Source organism: Leptopilina boulardi, unplaced genomic scaffold (genome assembly GCF_019393585.1).
Source record: "Leptopilina boulardi isolate dan_hultmark-lab unplaced genomic scaffold, ZJU_Lbou_2.1 LbouV2_393, whole genome shotgun sequence".
Lineage (NCBI taxonomy): Eukaryota > Metazoa > Arthropoda > Insecta > Hymenoptera > Figitidae > Leptopilina > Leptopilina boulardi.
Window position 1 is genome coordinate 1,376,007 of NW_026137966.1, and position 21,318 is coordinate 1,397,324.

Below are 21,318 nucleotides of genomic sequence, written 5' to 3' on the forward strand. Positions count from 1 at the left end.
TAACATAGCTCATCGGAAAAAACCTCAGCTTTCCAATGAAAATAAAAAAAAAAAAATACCCGAAGGGGTGAAAATCGAAAAATAAGGGTTGATTTTGAAAAAAAAGGTGTTAAAAATTTTTTTTTTTAAATTTCGTATACATTTTTGAAAAGTACGTGAAAAATGCAATAAAATTCATTATAGATAAATTAAAATCCATTAACTTTTGTCATAGTTAAACGGATTTGAAAATGACAATGTTACCCTTAACGTCAAAACTTCAACCCCCTCTACTTTCTACAAATATTTTTTTAATGAGTTTATATTTTAGGGATTTATTACTATCATATAGGACAACAATTTACCAAAGTATGAAGCCAATCCCAGAACATTGACTTTTTGGGCTGGGGCGATTGAAAAAGAATCTCTCAAATGTATAGAACTTTCTAGAAATTTATAGAAATTTCTACAAATTAATAGAATTTTCTAGAAATTTATAGAACTTTCTAGAAATTTATAGAATTTTCTAGAAATTTATAGAACTTTCTAGAAATATTAGACCAGTTTTTAGAAATTTTCTAGATTTGTTTTTGGAATGCTTTTATTTAAAGTTCTATCTTTTAAATTATAAACTAAAAAATAATAATTAAAAATATAATGTAAAAAAATAATTTTTTTTTTAAAAATAGAATGCTATTTTTATGGCGTCTTAAAAAGTAATAAATAATAGAAAAAAATTGTAGAACTGTTTAAAAGTTCATTAAAAGATAAAACGTGAAAGAATTTATGTTTGACAAAATTACCCCCACAGCAGCCAATCTTTACTAAAAATTTCGTAAAGATTTCCTTGAAATCTTGGGGATATTTAATTGCAAAGTTTAATAAAAATTGCATAAAGATTTAAATGTCCCACTAAAATAAATGTTTGGCGTAAAAGTTGACTAAAAATTTAAATGAATTTTCAGGAAATGTTCGTCGCGAAAATTAAGTAAAAATTTAAATGAAATTTTCAGGAAATGTTTGGCGTAAAAGTTGACTAAAAATTTAAATTAAATATTTATTAAAAATTTATACCGAAAGTTGAGTGAAAATGTAATTTAAATATTCAGTTAATTTTCGTGACGAATATTTCCTAAAAATTTAAATTAAATTTTCAGAAAAGGTTGGACGAAAATATTTGTAAAAAATACAAAAATAATATTTAAGAAGTAGGGTCAGCCGGGGTAAATCCGAACGCTAATTATTTCAGCTTAATTAAAATTTTTAAAAATAAGTTCGATATGAGAATTTTGACCTCAGATCCTCTTCAAGAGATTCTAAGTATTATCCCATTTTTCGTTTGTTAATTAGCAACAGCATACACAAAGATAACGAGTATTGCAAAAAAGATTGAAAATCAAAGATGACACTCTTTCAGTATTTTGTCTCGTATTTGAAGAAAAAGAAGCTAAAAATTAGCTAAAACCTGCTCAGCGGCAAATTTTCGTCCCCGTATGTTCCCCCACTACCGGCCGTACTGTACCCCTCCGTTCAGTCTGACTGCATGTGTTTTCCACTTCCCCCTTCCCCTTCTCCAGCACAATGAATTTTTTATTTAATTTTTAATTTAATTTTCTTAGATTTTGAATTGAAATTTTTGATAATAATTTAATTTTAGTTGATTGTTGATTGAAAATTTTGATAATAATTAATTTTGACTCGAAATTTTGGAAAATAATTGAATTTTAGTTGATTTTGAATTGAAATTTTGGGTAACAATTGAATTTTATTTGATTTTAAATTGAAAATTTTTTAAAATAATTGAATTTTCTATGATTTTGAATTGAAATTTTGGATAATAATTGAATTTTAATTGATTTTTAATTGAAATTTTTTAATATTAACAATTTTTAATTTTTTTTTAACATATTCACATTCCTCATAATTTCACGATTACGAGCATGTGTTGTCCAAATTAAAAATGTTAATATTTAAAATGTTTATAATTTTTATTGAATTATGTCGCTTGAATCCCCCAGTATCGATCTAGTCATGATACCAAATAAATTTTTTAATAAAAATTAAATCTTTTCAAATATCAACATTTTTACCCCTCATTTTTTTGCGATTCAGACATATTTTTTTTTTTTTAAATGTTGAAATTTAAAAAGTTTTAATTTTTTTTTAATCACAATTATTCCAGGCTTAGGACTTTTTAAATTTCAACATTTTTTTAAAAAAAAAATATGTCTGAATCGCAAAAAAATGAGGGGTAAAAATGTTGATATTTGAAAAGATTTAATTTTTATTAAAAAAGTTATTCGGTATCCTGACTAGATCGATACTGGGGGATTCAGGCGACATAATAATAAAAATTATAAACATTTTAAATATTAACATTTTTAATTGGGACAACACATGCTCGTAATCGTGAAATTATGAGGAATGTGAATATGTTAAAAAAAATTAAAAATTGTTAATATTAAAAAATTTTATAATTTTCATGAAAAACTCATTAGGGGCCATAAATAAAAAATTTCATTAGGCCCGAGAACGAGAATTAAAAAATTCATTGGATTCGCTCGAAAATTGTTACTCGGGGGGTTTCAGGGTCGCTGATTACGAATTTAGAGTTAGCAAATTTGATCATTTTTAAAAATAAGTTTTAGGAAAGTCCGCCATTTTGAATTTAAAAAATTTGACTTATATTTTTGTATTTACATTCAATCACTCCAAAATACTTTCTGTACCAAGTTTTGCAAAAATCCGTTATGATTTGATAAAGTTATTGAAGGTTTTAATTGTGTAATGCATTTTAATTTTTAACCTGTTTGATTTTTGTATTTATATATGATGCATTATTACATAATAGGTTTATTATCTTTTTTTTGAGTTTTTACATAAGTTTAACAATTGCAATACTTTAAATTTATTTTCTCTAAGATTTTCCTGAAATACAGTGGCGTTCGTATTTACCCCGGTATTTTAGGAAAGTTGCAAAGTATCGAGGTAAATACGAACGCTAAGTTTCCTGCGATTGTAATTTATCAAAAATTTTTGCTACCCCATAAAATTGTTCTATGGAAGTAAAGTAACAACTTCATGCACCAGAATACCGGAAGTATTTTTTTTTTAAAGAAAAAACTTATGTTATTGTTGAAACTTACTAAAAGCGTTCGGATTTACCCCGGTTGACCCTATTAATATTATTATTACTATGAATAATAATAATAGACAGATAGATAGATAGATAGATAGATAGATATTATTATTATTATTATTATTATTATTATTATCAATAAAAAAAATTTACTATCTGGGATTAAAAATAAAATAAATAATATACAAACATTGTTGCTCTGCTTTGATTCACATTGAATCAAACACTGCATGCTTGTCGAGCAAGAACATTTGAAAACAAATTATCGGGTGCTGGGGATTGAACCTACATTCGCCGCGCGCTAGCTAAAGACCCTAACCACTACACTGTAGATATCTGGCTGAGAAAAAAAAATCTTTCACAGGCTCTACAACTTGCTGATAGACAAGTAATCCTACTTATCGACCTAAAAGGGCGGGCTCATTTAAAAAGGTTTTTCACGGAGATATTTGAATATTCTCAATATTCACATTGCAGGTGAATATAAAAATTAAAAGTGTATTGAAATAATGCTGTAAAACCATGACTGAAGGTTATGTGAAAAGGTTATTATAAAATTAATTATTTTTTTAAATATTATCTATTAATTAAAAATTCACAAATTTGCAAAAATTAATTTTAAAGTTTTTTATTTATTAATAAACAATTATATTAGTATTGTTAAAGACAAGAAAAAGCGTTTTACAAATAATTAAGAAAATAATTTCAATATATTAAAATAAAAAATGAAAATGAACATAAAAATTCTATCTTTTAAACATTTAAATCAAAATTATTATTCAAAAATTATTTATTATAATTAAAAATGTATTAATTAATGAAAAAATTATTTTTAAATAATTGTAATTCAACATTTTGAAAATACTTGAATTTTACAAATTGTCACAAATAAATATATTACAAGAATTTTTTTCTGTCTATTTAATCAATTTTATTTCGCATCGAAATATTAATTTTTTAAAAATTTTATTTCAACTTTAAAAACCATTTTGTAAAGGCCACAATCACACAAATCACAAAAATTAACTAAATATTTAAATTATATCTTCACTCAACTTTCGGTATAAATTTATAATAAATATTTAATTTAAATTTTTAGTCAACTTTTACGCCAAACATTTCCTGAAAATTTCATTTAAATTTTTACTTAATTTTTACTTAAAATTTAACATTTTCTGAAAATTCATTAAAATTTTTAGTCAACTTTTACGCAACATTGTTTTTACAAACATTTATTTTAGTGGGACATTTAAATCTTTATGCAATTTTTATTAAACTTTGCAATTAAATATCCCCAAGATTTCAAGGAAATCTTTACGAAATTTTTAGTAAAGATTGGCTGCTGTGGGGGTAGTTATATCATTCCAAGTATTTTTTAAATTCAAATCCATCAAACAGATCATGACAGTTCTGAGTATTTTTTGAAATTGATTTTTTTAGGTTTAAGATAAATTAATTTGTAAAAGCATTCAAAGTTGAAATTCCACAATGGATGGATTATTTCAACTTTGAATGCTTTTACAAATTAATTTTTCTTGAACCTAAAAAAATCAATTTCAAAAAATACTCAGATCGAATACAGAAATCGAATGTGTCACGAATAATAATATCACGTTTATTATAATTATGACTGAAAACGAGCAACAAAAAAGAAAATTTTCTTGTGTTTAAGATGCGGAAAAAAGACAATCAGGGTAAAGTAATATATAATATATACTTAAAGTTGACAGGCGATATTAATATTTTATTTATGAATTAAAAATTTGTCTTTTAAAATTAATTCTCACAGATTAAAACTATTCAATTTTCAAGTTAGATATATTGTTTACTTATTTGTCATTTTGTATAGTACTGAAGAAGAATGTCGAAATCCATCGTGTAAGTCGGAAAGGCGAAAACATAATGCAGTAATTGGAAGAATCGTTTGCATATTTTCTCAAAGATGGCTGCAAAATGGGAAAATGTAAATTGTGTATACCAGAAAAAGAGGATATTGTCAAAATGAAAGACAGTAATACTACTGGTATAAAGAGACATCTTTGCGACAGTCATCCGGATATATTTGCGAAAACTTATCCAGACGATAAATTGAGTACAAAATCAACTCAAGAAGTAAACAAATATAATTCAAAATTTTCATGACTTAAATTTTATAATTAAAAAACTAAATTATATTTTATATTTACTGTAGGTTTTTGTGCAAGGAACGTTTAATAAAAAAGTCGTAGATTTGATTGCGAAGAAATATTTACCATTTTATTTTTTCTCTGATTCTGACACGCAAGAACTATTCCATTATTTAAATACGAACGCTAATATACCCTTCAGAAACGAACTTCGAAATTTAACCATAAAAAGATATGCAGAAATGAAAAAAATTGTTTTTGAAATTCTACGTTGTAATGATTCGAAAATTTCTGTTACTGTAGACGGTTGGACATCGATATCCAATCGTTCATATTTCGGCGTAACAGCTCACTTTGTGGATGAATTTTGGGAAATGCAGTCTTTAACACTTTTCTTCGTTCCTTCTCGAGGAAGGCATTCTGGCAGAGAAATTGCTGAAATTTTTTATAAACATCTCGAATCTCACAACCTGCAAAGTAAAATTCAAGGCATCACACTAGATAATGCTACAGCAAATACAACTTTCGTTATAGAATTGGCAAAACTAATGCCATTTGATGCTGAGGATCAACATTTTAAATGCTACGCGCACATTATCCATTTAGGTGTGCATTTTATTTTTATTGTTAAATAATATATATATATATGAGAGATTCTTTTTCAATCGCCCCAGCCCAAAAAGTCAATGTTCTGGGATTGGCTTCATACTTTGGTAAATTGTTGTCCTATATGATAGTAATAAATCTCTAAAATATAAACTAATTAAAAAAATATTTGTAGAAAGTAGAGGGGGTTGAAGTTTTGACGTTAAGGGTAACATTGTCATTTTCAAATCTGTATAACTATGACAAAAGTTAATGGATTTTAATTTATCTATAATGAATTTTATTGCATTTTTCACGTACTTTTCAAAAATGTATACGAAATTTAAAAAAAAAAATTTTTAACCCCTTTTTTTCAAAATCAACCCTTATTTTTCGATTTTCACCCCTTCGGGTATTTTTTTTTTTTTTTTTTATTTTCATTGGAAAGCTGAGGTTTTTTCCCATGAGCTATGTAAATATGAAAATGGGACAACAATAATTTTGTGAGTAACAGAATATTAAAGTAGGCGGTGCCGATAAGGGGTGTACCTGGAGATCATCTTTGAGGATTTAGATAGGCACCGCCTAATTTAATATTATGTTTCTCACAAAATTATTGTTGTCCCATTTTCATATTTACATAGCTCATGGGAAAAAACCTCAGCTTTCCAATGAAAATAAAAAAAAAAAAAAAATACCCGAAGGGGTGAAAATCGAAAAATAAGGGTTGATTTTGAAAAAAAGGGGTTAAAAATTTTTTTTTTTAAATTTCGTATACATTTTTGAAAAGTACGTGAAAAATGCAATAAAATTCATTATAGATAAATTAAAATCCATTAACTTTTGTCATAGTTAAACGGATTTGAAAATGACAATGTTACCCTTAACGTCAAAACTTCAACCCCCTCTACTTTCTACAAATATTTTTTTAATTAGTTTATATTTTAGGGATTTATTACTATCATATAGGACAACAATTTACCAAAGTATGAAGCCAATCCCAGAACATTGACTTTTTGGGCTGGGGCGATTGAAAAAGAATCTCTCATATATAATTGTTTATTTAATTTCATATTATTTAACTATTTAGTTAACATATATATGTTAACTATATAGTTAAATAATAAGAAATTAAATAAACAATTAAATATATAAATAAATAACATAAATTTATTGTTACAATTAGGTGTGCAAGATTTTTTGAGTGAATTAAAACTCGACAGAAAACGTGAAGGTGAAAATGAAAACGATTTTGATGGAAATATCGATGGAGAAGAAAATAAAGAACCTAGCGAGGAAACATCTGACAATGAAAATATAAAAAATTCCGATACCGATGAAGCTGAAAATGAAAGTTTAGATGCGAATATAGAAAATTTTCCTCGTGCCAAATTAAGGAAACTGTTTAAGAAATTAAAATTTTCGGAACAATGACGAAATAAATTGCAAAATTGTTGCAGTATAATCGAGGAAAAGATGTATATTCCCAGAATTGACATTTGTACAAGGTGGAATTCCACATTTACAATGATAGAATCTGCTCTTAAAATGCAACGAGCGTTAAATTTACTTTGTGACATTAACAAAATTCTGGGAAAATATAAAATTGCTGAATCCGAGTGGCTATTGTTATCAAATATTTTCGAATTTTTAAGTTATTTTAAAGAACTTACCGAAGTTCTAAGCGGAGAAAAATATGCCACTTTGCCGCTTACTATAATAGGTTTTAATTTCCTTTTGAACCAGATAAATTCATATTTGGACGATTTGAGAAACAAACCTAGTGAAGAAATGACTTGGTTAGACGATGCAATTATACTAGGATTAGAAGCTTATTACGAGAAATTAATGAAACACTATCGAAAAAGCAACTGGGTTTATTGCGGAGTTCTTTTCTTAGATCCTAGGCATAAACCCCAAGCATTTGATAATACACATTGGGGAAAAGAATTGAAGAAAACTTCCTTGGACAAATTTCAGTCAATTTTTAAAAATCAATATTACAAACCTTAGGTATAATATTCCAGTAAATTTTAATCTTTTTAAAAAAGTATTAAAAATTATTTGCCTTTTTTTGGTAAAACATTTCCTGGACAACCAATAAAACATAAAGTACAAATTCGAGTGGGATTTTATTCCGAAAACTTAATTCTAAATTTTAAACTCAAAAATAATTTTTTTTTGAATTTTTATTTGTTTATACTCATGTTTTCCAAAAATCTATAGAATGCTGTATTTTTAGGGCAATTTACCCCCATACAAAAAAGGGGAAGGGTGGTGAAATAAAATTTTAGGGGTTCATTGTCAAGTTTTATAGATAATAAATCATATGGTCCTTTTAGTTAATTAATATATTTTTATTTGTAAAATTTAAATTTTATTATTATACAATTATTATATAGGAAGATTCAAATTTGACTGGTCCAAGTACTTCTCCAACACTTCTCGATTCTGATGAAAGTTGAAAAAAATCGCTAAATTTGCGAGGGTTTTTTCAAAATAAGAAATCTAAACCTCGAACTAAAAAAAATTACAATCCTCATTGTAATTGCGCAAAGAAATTGACCTGTATTTGTCACATCCATGTGCGGATGCGGATGAGGACATCTTAAAGTGGTGGCAAAAAAATCAGTCATTATACCCAACTTTGGCTAAAATGGCCAGAGATTTGTTTGGTGTGCAAGCGACATCAGTTCCGGTTGGAAGGCTTTTTTCTCGAGGGTCTCTTACAATCCGAAAACACCGAAATAGGTTAAATGATGATTCAGTAAAGTACCTGATGTGTCTGAATTCATGGGTTACCTGCTCCTTAAAAAATAAAATTAAAAAATCAATGAAATCTTAAATTTTAAGATTCAAAACTGATTTCGTATACAAATACAAAAATGTTGAAACTTCAATTTTGTTAAAAATTCATATTATACGTTTAAACTAATATTATGTTTTTATTTCAAAGTTTATTGTTCATTTTTTGAGCTTAAGTAATATTATTAACTGTTTTATTATATAAATGAAATGTTATAATAATTTATGTTACATATTTATAAAACGGTGTTTTTTCAAAATAATTGACTCAATGGCTAATTATTTTATTATTTATAAAATTATATATACAAACTTTAAAAATACTTTATAGTAATAAATATTAATTAAGTTACTATTAATATTTCTAAACAATTGTACACGGAAAAACTTTGTGCAAGAATCATTCCTAAATTTGTTCAGGAACTGAGGATATGAGAATAATTTAAGAAATCTTATTTATATTTTCTTTGAAAAATTCTAAGCAGTATTTCTATAAGAATTGTAGAGAAATTCAAGACAACTTCCTAAACTCACTACAGAAAGTCTTGAACTTGTTTTAGAATAAATTTTTATGTTTGCGAGAAAAAAAATTTACTCTGACAGGACTCGATCCCACGTCCTCGAGAGTCCAAAAACTCCGCTTTACATCTCTCAGCTACCTTAGCAGCTTATGGTATTATGCATTGGAAACATATTTGACGCAACCAATCCCTGCCTAGTGCTTGGTTACTGTACTGTGTCTTCTAAAACAGTTCAAGAAACTTTCAACGCCCAGTGACTGAGATATTCCGATCGCGGCATTAACAAGAAGTCTTCCAACGTCATAATAAAAATACAAGTATTTTCTTCAATGATTTTTGTATTTTTCTGTAAATTTTTCAGAATTTTTCTCATATCCTCAGTTCCTGAACAAATTTAAGAATGATTCTTGAACAAAGTTTTTCCGTGTAGTTCGAAAATAAAAAAAATTTTACTTATCTTTAAGCTAGGTACAATAATGACGAGATATTAAGAGATTTTTATTACCTCAGTATTTCTATATTAATTATTTAAACTATAAAACAGTAGTTATCACTACAATACATGGAAAAATAAATTTAATAATTTATTTTGAATAATTTATTCATTGAAATTAAGAGTTGATAACCTTCGAATTAATTAAAAAAATTCTATTTATTGATAATTTTTTCTTTCAGTATAATAATTATTTGTTAATTATATTTTTGTAATATTATTTAAAATTTCTATTTATCGATCAATTTATTATTTACAAATATAAAAGTTTCTTATTAATTTAAAACAGTTTTACATAGAAAATTTTCGTTTTAAATTTTTTAAAAAAACTAACCAACAGAAATTGTCAAATAATAGTTTCACAACAAACTTCAACCTGAATAGAACTCTGATAGACAGTTTGTCGAGATTGTCGAGCCGATAGCGATCCGAACGATAATAGAATTTAAAAAGACGATCATTTTTATCGTAATCGTTGTTTCCCGATCGTCTTGTGCGACGTGCATCACTAATTGGCACACTTGAGATTTGTGTGTTCGCTAAATAAACATTCATTCTGTAGTAAATTACATTTTTCATAACATATATTGCAACAAGACACTCCAACAAAGATTTTCAAATTTAAATATGGTCAAATAAAATAATCACTATGATAATTATTTGTGGTCTAAAAAAATATCACGATGAAAAAATAATTATTTTGTTAAATATTCTCTCCAAAAAAATTAATTAACTAGGGTCAATTGGGGTAAATGGGGACAAAATCGCTATTTTTCACAAATTAAATAAGTTTCTTCCTTTAAAAGGTAATATTTAAGGGTTTATTTTTTTTAACTTGTTACTTACGTTCCCAGGATTAATTTTATGCAGCAGAAAAAATTGTAGATAAGCTTTAAACGCATGAAATTGATAGTCCCAATTTAACCCAAGATTTAGAAAATTTCATAAAATTTGGGGTAAATGGGGACAGCATAGTTTCTAAGAAAGTTTTAAGAAAAAATTTTCATTAAGTATATTACTGTATTAAGGGATGAAAAAACTTGAAAAAAAATTTGTAATAGATATATAATAACTGAACCAATTGAAATTTTTTTTTTTTTTTATTTCAGTATTTTGTCTCGCATTTGAAAAAAACAGACTTAAAAATCATACCAAATTTTTTTCTATTCCTCATGACTCTCATAACAGAAATTCACTTGAATTTTTCATTTTTGTTAATTTGGTTAATAATGACAAGCTGTCCCCATTTACCCCAAAAATTTGAAAACTCAGGGTAAATGTGGACAGCTTGTAATTATTAACCAAATTGACAAAAATCAAAAATTCAAGTGAATTTCTGTTATAGGAGTCATAAGGAATAAGAAAAAAATTTGGTATGATTTTTAAGTCTGATTTCTTTGAAATGCGAGACAAAATACTGAAATAGTTTGACTTTGATTTTCAAGTTTTTATGCATTGAGCGATAACTTGAATTATCTTGCTACCAATTGTAAAGATAAAAGCTTGGCAATACTCAAAACTTCTTGCAGGTGATCTGAGGTTAAAATATTGACGTTGAACTTAATTTTAAAACTGTAAATTAAGCTCCAAAACCTCTTGTCCTATTTATTAGGATGTGAGATAAACTTTTTTTTTGGAAGAAATGGTTTCACTAATACTGACCATTTTTTTATTTTAATTGAATCATTAAAAATATAATAATAATAATAATAATAATAATAATAATAATAATAATAATAATAATAATAATAATAATAATAATAATAACTATTAAAAAATAATTAAATAAAATTTTTTTTTTAAATTATTGATTTTTTAAATTAATTTAAAAATTTTTAATATTGGCTAATTATTATTGGTTGCCAATAATTTGCCAATGATGGTTGCCAATCATTCGCATCGGCATGGACAGCCCATGACTTTACCACTAATGGTCCATTATTGGGTGCCATTATTGAAATTATATTGGCATCCCTGGCTCCCATTATTGGGCCATTAATACGCCAATGGTATTTTTCCCATTGGGTATTCTTATGGAATCTTCTATAGAACGACTATAGAACTTCTATATAGCGTTTTCGTAGAATCTTTTCACGTATACGTCAATAGTATATTTATTCAGTTTTGAATTATTTATAACTTACCAGAAAGAATTGCTAGTCCAAAAAGTTCGCAGTCTCGCATGCCCTGCTGGCCAAGAAGCAAACATGTTTGCGCGTAAACTTCTTTTACTCGTGATTTTGTCTGAAAAGCAAGAAGAATAAGTTATTATAAATAAATTACTAACAGCAAGGATGTAATTAAAAAAAAATTTCCGATCACAAAGAATAATTCCCCGTTTAAATTTCATATACACTAGACTAGATTTTTCAAATTCAAAATGATGTACCAATGTGACGGATACTAAATCACGAAAATTTTAAAATTGATTCGATTCGCTTGAATCCTGGTAGTCGGGGGTTTTTGGAGTCACTGATTACGAATCTAGTGTCAGTTTTCCAAATTTAAAATAGGCTGATTCAATTAATCCTTCAGCGGCAAGGGTAGGTACCTCCACGTGGTGACGATTGGAAATGGATTCGTTCTGTCCAAATTCATGGGTTAAATCACTGATGCTGTAAGAGCAGAAGGTTTTATTAATCTAAGCTTTCCACTGATCCTAAACAACAATAAGAAATGTTCTCACGTTTTCGAGCAATTAAAAAAATAATATGTGTGAGCGTGTACGGGATAAAAATTGACTATCGATTGCTATATTATTGACTAATTACATAGTACATAGGAGAAACTGGGGATAAATGTTAAACTGTTGAAACCAGGGACTGTCTCGGACACGAAATACTGTTGAATTTTAAGAAAGTGTTGTGTCGTATCACAATTTGACACATTTAAGCTGAGTCCAGAACGTTATAACGTTAACGTGCTGACACCACAATGCTATTTCAAATGGGTGACATCACACGTTAACGTTATAACGTTACGTAACGTGCTCATTCTGGACTCAGCTTTAGAAATTTTCAATCGTACTCTGAGAAAAAAGTTTAGTCAGAGCAACCAAAATTTGGTTGGGCCTACAAAAAATTTTGTTGGTATTTAAGCAACCAAACTATTTGTTTGAGTCAACCAAAAAATTTGGTTGAGTTTTTTTGTTAGCATAACAAAAATATTTGGTTAGCTTAACCAAATTTTTTTTGTTAGGTCAATAAAAATGTTTGGTTTATCAAACAACCCAAGAAGCACGTAATATATCCTCAATATCAAGGTAATATTACACGTGAGATTCGTAATATAACGCTGTAATATTACAGTAATCTTACAGTGATCTTAAAATGTCCGCCTCAAGGTAATATTACCGGGAATATTACTGTAATATTAACGGTAATATTACAGTAATATTAACGGTAATATTACAGACTGATTTGAGTTATTCATAAAGCATAAAAAACGTAAATATATTATAAGTCAATTTGGCTTGTTGGTAAAACTCTGGACTCGTGTGCTTTGAGTTCGGGGTTCGATTCCCTGGATGGGTAGATTTTTTTCGTAAAGAAATGTTCCCATAATATTACTGTAATATTCTCTTGTAATATTACCTTAATATTAGCACGTAATATTACAGTAACATTACCGGTAATATTACCTTGAGGCGGACATTTTAAGATCACTGTAAGATTACTGTAATATTACAGCGTTATATTACAAATCTTACATGTAACCCTGTTGAAAATTCCTATGTGAGAACACATATGGGATCCCATCCAGGATCTCTTGTGAGTTCTTATGTGGGTGAACATTCGCCGCGCGCTAGCTAAAGATTAAAAAATTGCCTACAAATATCGTTTCTTTGCTATTGATACTATTCAACAATTTGATTAATAACGGACATTTCCCTAACAGTTGGAAACTAGCTAAAATCACACCAATTTTAAAAAAAAACAAAGATCCTACGTCAGTAAGCAGCTATCGTCCAATCAGTTTATTGCCAAACATAGGCAAACTATATGAAATATTTATTAATAAATCAATAGTAAAATATGTCAACAAAAATAGAATTATACCATACGAGCAATTCGGATTTAGAGAGAAAAATTCCACGTTACACGCGGCTTCGAAGTTTTCCTCGGATGTAGCCGAAGCTCTTAGCGGGGGGGAGTTCGTGGCGGCGTGCCTCGTGGACCTAGAAAAGGCATTCGATTCAGTCTGGATCAAGGGGTTGATATTCCGTTTAATTAAAAAAGGGTTTTCACCGTATCTCATAAAATTAATATGGAATATGTTAAAAAATAGAAGAATGTTTGTTTCATTAGGGGATAAGATAAACAGTAAGGAATACGAATAATATTTGAGAGAGATTGTCTGAGAAGCTGCCTGGGGAAATATAGAGATCCTGAGACAGGATACGAAAGACATCTCTCAAATGTAAAATTATATAATTTGGCAAATATCCCAAGGATTGATGTGTTTGTCATTGGCCTAGTGCGAGATCACATCGCAAAGGCCATTGACAATAGCACAAACCCATTAATTCCTTCCATATTTGAAAAGGGGGAATTAACCATAAGCAAATTAATAAAAATGGGATATTTGTCCCCAGAAACATTCACTATTCTCGACAAACACAAATTTATACAGAATGAAAATAACGTCCCAATACTCTATCACATTTACAGACACGCCAGAGACAGAATAATTAAATTTAATTCAATAGATCTATTAAATAATCCCAATATCGCTCTTCGCTACTCAACGAGTTTACCAGATATAGACACGAAAAAAAGTTACAGAACAAAATCCACAAAATATAAGTGGCTAACTTAGAAAATGTATATGTGTGCGTATGTGTATGTAAACATTACGTGTAAGCATGCGTGTGTATACAAATACAATATAATTATCCTTCATCCCATTGTTAAATGTATATTGCTCATCTTATGTAAGCGTATCTGAATGTTTAGCCTAGGCTCTTTGACATTTTTTTGAAGACAACAGCTTTTTTTAAATACTTTTTTGGCTGGTTTAAGTGAACAACGTGATAAAGCTTATAAGTAAAGATAAAAAATTACGTAATGTGAATAGAAATAAAAAGAAGGGTGTCGACGAGTTGCTCTTACATGAGCCGTAACGATAATATATGTAACTTATTAGTGTGTTAAAACGTTTCATCAATTTATTCCTCGTTATATCTCAGTATATGTATATATGGTTGTTATTCAAAAATAAATTGAAAAAAAAAAAAAAAAAAATTAGGGTCTTTAGCTAGCGCGCGGCGAATGTAGGTTCAATCCCCAGCACCCCATAATTTGTTTTCAAAAGTTCTTGCTCATCAAGCATGCAGTGCTTGATACAATGTGAATCAAAGCAGAGCAACAATGTTTGTATATTATTTATTTTATTTTTAATCCCAGATAGTAAATTTTTTTTATTGATAATAATAATAATAATAATAATAAAGATCTATCTATCTATCTATCTATCTATCTATCTATCTATTATTATTATTATTAATATTAATAATAATATTAATACTTCTTAAATATTATTTTTGTATTTTTTACAAATATTTTCGTCCAACCTTTTCTGAAAATTTAATTTAAATTTTCAGGAAATGTTCGTCACAAAAATTGACTGAATATTTAAATTACATTTTCACTCAACTTTCGGTATAAATTTTTAATAAATATTTAATTTAAATTTTTAGTCAACTTTTACGCCAAACATTTCACGAAACTTTAATTTAAATCTTCACTCATTTTTCGCGTCGAAAATTTCTGGAAAATTTAATTTAAATCTTCCGTCAAGTTTTACGCCAAACATTTATTCATGTTGGACATTTAAATCTTTATACAATTTTCTCTAAACTTTGCAATTAAAGTTTCCGAAGTTTGCAAATAAATCTTTAGGAAATTTTCAGGAAATTTTCGGTGCTGTGGGGGAAGAAATATTGACATCTTTAATATGGTAAATCATTTTTTTAAGTAAAAGTGACACATTAAAAGTGGGTAATAATCGTTTCCTCTTTCAAACACTTAAAATTCCTTTAATACTTTATACAGTGGATGCGTAAACGCATGATCTTTGGACATTTTTAATATTTTCTTAATTCACACTTATATATGAACCCAAGGAGGGTTCTGATACCGGATCAGTATCGGGCCGATGTCGGATTTCGACATACCAATGTCGTATCGATACTGATATTCGCTACTGTTTCGGTATCGAAAGGATGTTGGAATGTAGGATCGGACCGATACTGTTTTCCTACATCGTTACAATATTGGAATCCGACATTGGTCCGATACTGAAATTCAACCTCGATCCAATATTGGATTCCATCATTAAATTAAAAAAAATAATAAAAATAAAATATATTTATTGGATTTATTAAGTTTAACTTAGTATTACTTTTTATTTTCTGTATAGATTCCACATACATGATTTTTTTCCTACCTTAAACGCAATTGAACGCACAACTCGCATATTTTGAAAAATCCTATCCTAATCCTATATGTTCAGTTCTATTGCATATAAGAAGTTTTGATATATTTAAACTATTAAACTGTTATATGTTTCTGTGCGGTGAGTGATTAATTTATCGAAGTGCCTATTTCTACGCTAATGTAAGCTGATATTTCAAAACTAAATCTACGCGAAGTGACAGCGAAATGAAAAATTAACGTAAACCGATCTCCCAAAACTAAACCTACGCGAAATGAAAAAAGTTTCGAAAAGTGACACCCGTGGGGTAAGTTTCTCTTTTCACTTATCGTAAAAAAAAATTCACCATTATTCAGGATCCAACGAATTTCGCAAAATACTTTCGGCCATATCCACCCCCTCTCGCCAAGGTTTTTTTAAAAAGAAAAGCGAGCAGTACCTTACTATTTTGCGTTCACTTTTCACACATGTTTTTTACTACGCTAGTGTAATGATGAAGTGTATTTACACTTCGCGTAACTATAGTTTTGGAAATCAGTTAACGTTAGCGTAGGTATAAAGCCAGCCTTAATTTATTAATGATCTTGTGTATATATATATGTGATATGTCAATGTTCGGATAAAACTATTATAATTTCAAGCAAGTTTGTGAACTGCAGTATATTAATAGTGCATATTCTGTGAGAGTGTATTTTTCTGTGTTAGAACTTTCAAAATAACAATGTCTACAAGTGATGAAAATAGATGGGAGCAGTTGCTGACGTCAATCGATAATATTTCAAGTAAGCTATCTTCCTCGCACGCAGACCTATCTAATAAAATGGAGACAACGAATAATTACCTTGAATCAATTAACAAGAAAGTCGATGCCCATGAAGGTAGATTAGCTATTGTGGAGAACAATGCGACTCTTCAAAACAAAGCTGTAAGAGCGAAAAATATTGTTCTCTATAGACTTGAGGATTCAGATGACATCAATAAACATTTAATTTCCGTTGTCAACGAAATTTTTGCCGAATTGAATCTGGATATTCCGGATCTGGCCATTGTGGATGCATTTCGTTTGGGAAAATTGAAAGGCATCCGCCCTGTCTTAATCAAATTTATAGCCGAAAGATGGGTAAAATTGGTTTTTTCAAAGGTCAGGGAGTTTAGGAGTTTGAATCTTGCCATTGCAAACGACCTATGTGGGTTCCTATATAGGAGCCTATGTGGGGATTTTCAGTAGGGTCGTTACTCAAGATAAAGATTATTTTTTGGAACGCATATGGTATCCGAAATGTCACAGATATCAGGGATATAAGCGGCCCGGGCGACATTATCTGTAATAATGAAACGTGGTTCAAGGCGGAGAAGATTAAAGTTTTGGAGGACAGCAGATATAGTTATATCCAGGTTCCAGCTACAAGAGACTTTAATCAAGGCAGAGCGAAAGGTGGACTCCTTATGTATTTTGATCCTACGTTTTATGCTGTGACGGTAATATCCAAATGTCAGAAACAATTATTTGTTAGGATCATTTCTTTATTACATGATATTGTATTTGTTCTTGGTTTGATTTACGCTGTTTAAAATGAGGATTTGGATTTATTTATCGATAATTTTGACTGTGCATTGGATCCTATCCTGATAAATTATGCGGGCTATCCTATTATTGTGGGAGGCGACACAAACGCTAGGGTTGCTGATTTGAATCAGCTGGATCCGGGCGTTCTTGAATATTCCAATTGTTTGTATTGTCAAAGAAAATCCTGTGATGGCAGCCTAAATAGTAGAGGTAAAATAATTGTAAACAATTTTGAAAATAATGAATTCATACTTTTAAATGCTAGTTCTACCATTTATTGGGATCTCTTTTACTGTGGCGCGCCGCCTGGCGGTACTTTTTTGAAGTATTACCCGTAGGTCGCTACAACTTCTTTCACCTGTCAAAAGCCGGTTAAACCATGCTTTTTTATCATTTTAAGTGTTAAATTGAATTATATGAAACCGAATTAATAATTACATATATTTTTAATGTAATATTAAATAATATTTTCACTGCGCTTCAGTCATGGAATTTCCTGAAAGGAAAAATAAAAGTAAAGTGTTTTGTTGTGTGTCTTAATTTGATGTCTTAAGACAAAAAGCTAAAATGTTGAAATGACTGGATTTATTCGCACTATCATTATTATCAAATATTTTCCCGCAACTTATTACGTGCCCAGCATTGAGGACACCTTCTCCCCCAATAAAACTTTTGCAATTTGGATCAGTTTTTGCAAACTGGCAAATGTTTTGCATGGATACTCTCATTTTCAACTGTATTTTTTATAACAAACAAAAAAACACAACACCTGTCACTTGCTTGTGTACATTTAACGACCTACGGGTTATGGTTACTACATTTACCGCTAGAGCGCGAAAACATAAGCCACGCCCCCAGAAGAGATCCCAATAAGTATGATTTCAATATTAGTGTTCACTAAGTGATACACTGGCAAGGTATACGTTTTGTAGCACAGTGGGGGCAAGAGTGATTGACTTGATATTGTGTACGATGGGAGTCCTGCCGCTTATCACTGACCTGAAAGTTAATCAGTTAGCTACCTCCTCAGATCATTTTCCTGTTTCTCTATATTTGGAGGGCTTAATTCAAAATAAAAAAAACAATTGGGTTTCTAAATTTAAATTTGATGTGGAAAAAGCTTTAATATTTTGCGACAATATGGCAATGAGAGAGAAGGTGGCTTGGTTAGATAATGATGTAGATGAGCTTAATTCAATAATTGTTGCGTCAACCAGGGATGTGGCTGTCGAATTGGGGAAGTTGGTATCCTCTAACACAAATGGGAATTTGAGGAGAAAACCTTGGATCCATATTTTATTAATTTCGTAATGAAATTCATTTAAACTTATTTAACTCATCAGGCCCATTCCGGCTCTTTTTGCAAAATCTTCTGTATGTTTTCAGGCATGAATAAATCATAAAAAACAAAATTTAATCGGCCTTAAATTAAAAAAAAATTAATTTTTTTTATTAAAAATTTTATAGAAATTTTGTTCTTAAATTTCTTAAAAGTTGAAGAAAAAACAAAACTTTTATTCTTTGGAAAGATTTTACCAAATTCATCATCATCATAGGCTTTGAGACACCATTACTTATTTATTAAAATCAAAATGAAAAATTTCGTATCTCTTTTTTTTCAATTAGAACAAAATTTTGGGGAGGAATGATGAAAAGGAAAATTGTGAAAATAAGGACCACCCTAATATATATATATAATATTTATTTATCTTGGAATAATTAGCAGTTATGATTTAATGTAATAATGTAATAATGTTCAAAAGGTTGCCACAAAGAAAGTTCATAATATCGTCCTTCTTATACAGTGTGCACGATTTAAAATAGATTTAAATTATGACATAATTTGAAGAAAAGAATAATGCGGCGCTTTAATTTTTGTTGAACTTTCCAAACGCCAATTTAAGAAAAGAAAACTGGGAATGAAAAAGGAAACATTATTTTTTAAAGTATTCCTATCGGGTGCACGATTTATGTACTTGATGACATTTAAATTGGTGAGTTGCTCTGCTTTTCATATTCATCTATACCTCGTACGCACTTTGCTGTCCCAGAATGAAATTTGGAGGATGACAAGGTTATCAAATAAGGAAGATTTTAGAATATTTTTGAAAACATTTGGTGGAAATATAAAAAAAAATCCCTTTTTTTGAGCAAAACTATATTTTTGAAAAACATCAATAATATCATTTGAAAGATTAGGAAATTCTCTATGAAAAACGTTGGTAAAATTTAAAAATCTTTTGATCCAGGAAAAAATTATTGCCATTTGAAATTGATGATGCAAAAAATTGAGCCCCTGGGTAGCGATTATGTATTTTGATTTAACTTTGACGTCAAAGTCATTTTCATTTTGACTTCGTAGTCAAATGTCATTTTTCGTAGTTTTACGTAAAATGATTGTTCTGATTTGTCAAATTGTAATATCCACAATTTATTTAGGAATTAAATTATAAAAAAGTAAAGTAAGTAATTTCAAACAGTTAAAAAAGCGGTATATTAAGAAATTTTTAAAAGATTAATAATTAGGTTAAAATTATTTAATAAAAAATTATTTCATCTGTCAACGGTAAGTATTTTTTTAATGTTGAAACCAGGGATATATTATAATTGTTTTGAATAATGCCTTACTTTCATTTTTATAAATGTAGTCAAAAAAACTAAAATATGTATCAAAAACTAAAGAAGAAATTACGTCGTTTAAAAGATAATTCAAAACAAAAAATTACTTACATTTGACCGATGAAATACTTTTTCCTAAAATAATTTTAACTTAAATTAGTTTCCTACTGTTTTGAGCAAATTGACATTTTGTACATAATTTATTGATGTAATTTAAAATAGAAAATGTTCAACATAAATTATTATTAAAAATACTCAATTTTTTGGTATAATGTAATTGCAATTAATTCCTAAACATAAATTCAGTAACGAGACTGTTATTTATATTTGTGTGAATAAAAATTAACGATTAATTTTATTTAAACTGTAATTAATTATATATAAATAGTAATATTTAAATAATTCTTTCAATTTTTCCTCTTAACACATGTGAATGAATAAATAAATAAAATAATATTAATATTTTAATTATATTTCATAAATTAAAGTTTTTTTAACCTCTTACTTTTACTTAGTTTGTTAAAGTTATAAAAGTTTTTTTAAAAATCCTTGTAATGCTGTCTTGATCTTTTTAAAATTACTTACTTCACTTTTTGTTTTTCATCATTTAATTCCTAAATAAAGTTTTTATTCTTAAATTTTTAATAAAGGGAAAAAAGTAATTATACTTCAAAATTGTGGTTATTACAATTTAACAAATCAAAACAATCATTTTACGTAAAACTATGTAAAATGACATTTGACTACGAAGTCAGAATGAAAATGACTTTGACGTCAAATTGAAAATGACTTTGACGTCAAAGGTAAATCAAAATACATAATCGCTACCCTGATAACATAACAACCACGCATTACACAGACCTCAAGTCCTGGCCTATATTCTTGTTTTTATATATACTTTAAGATGTTTCATTGACAAAAAATTTTTTTAAAACGGGTTTTTTCAGAGAATGCCTCATACGCTACTGATTATGCCATCGTAGCTTCTTCACATTGAAAACAAAAAACAATATTATTACTAAACAATATATAGAATGCAATATGAAGTA

General features: G+C 28.3%; 1 protein-coding gene across 5 annotated transcripts in view; it reads right to left on the reverse strand.

Moving 5' to 3' along the window:
- LOC127288736 (protein expanded) overlaps positions 1 to 21,318 on the reverse strand; it is a 373,302-nt gene that overhangs the window by 196,399 nt on the left and 155,585 nt on the right. For all 5 annotated transcript variants that reach the window (XM_051316373.1, XM_051316370.1, XM_051316372.1 and 2 more), the window contains one exon: positions 11,793 to 11,892. In XM_051316373.1, the coding sequence (XP_051172330.1) occupies positions 11,793 to 11,832 (40 nt within the window). In that variant the 5' untranslated portion in view covers positions 11,833 to 11,892. The remainder of the gene's footprint in view (positions 1 to 11,792; positions 11,893 to 21,318) is intronic.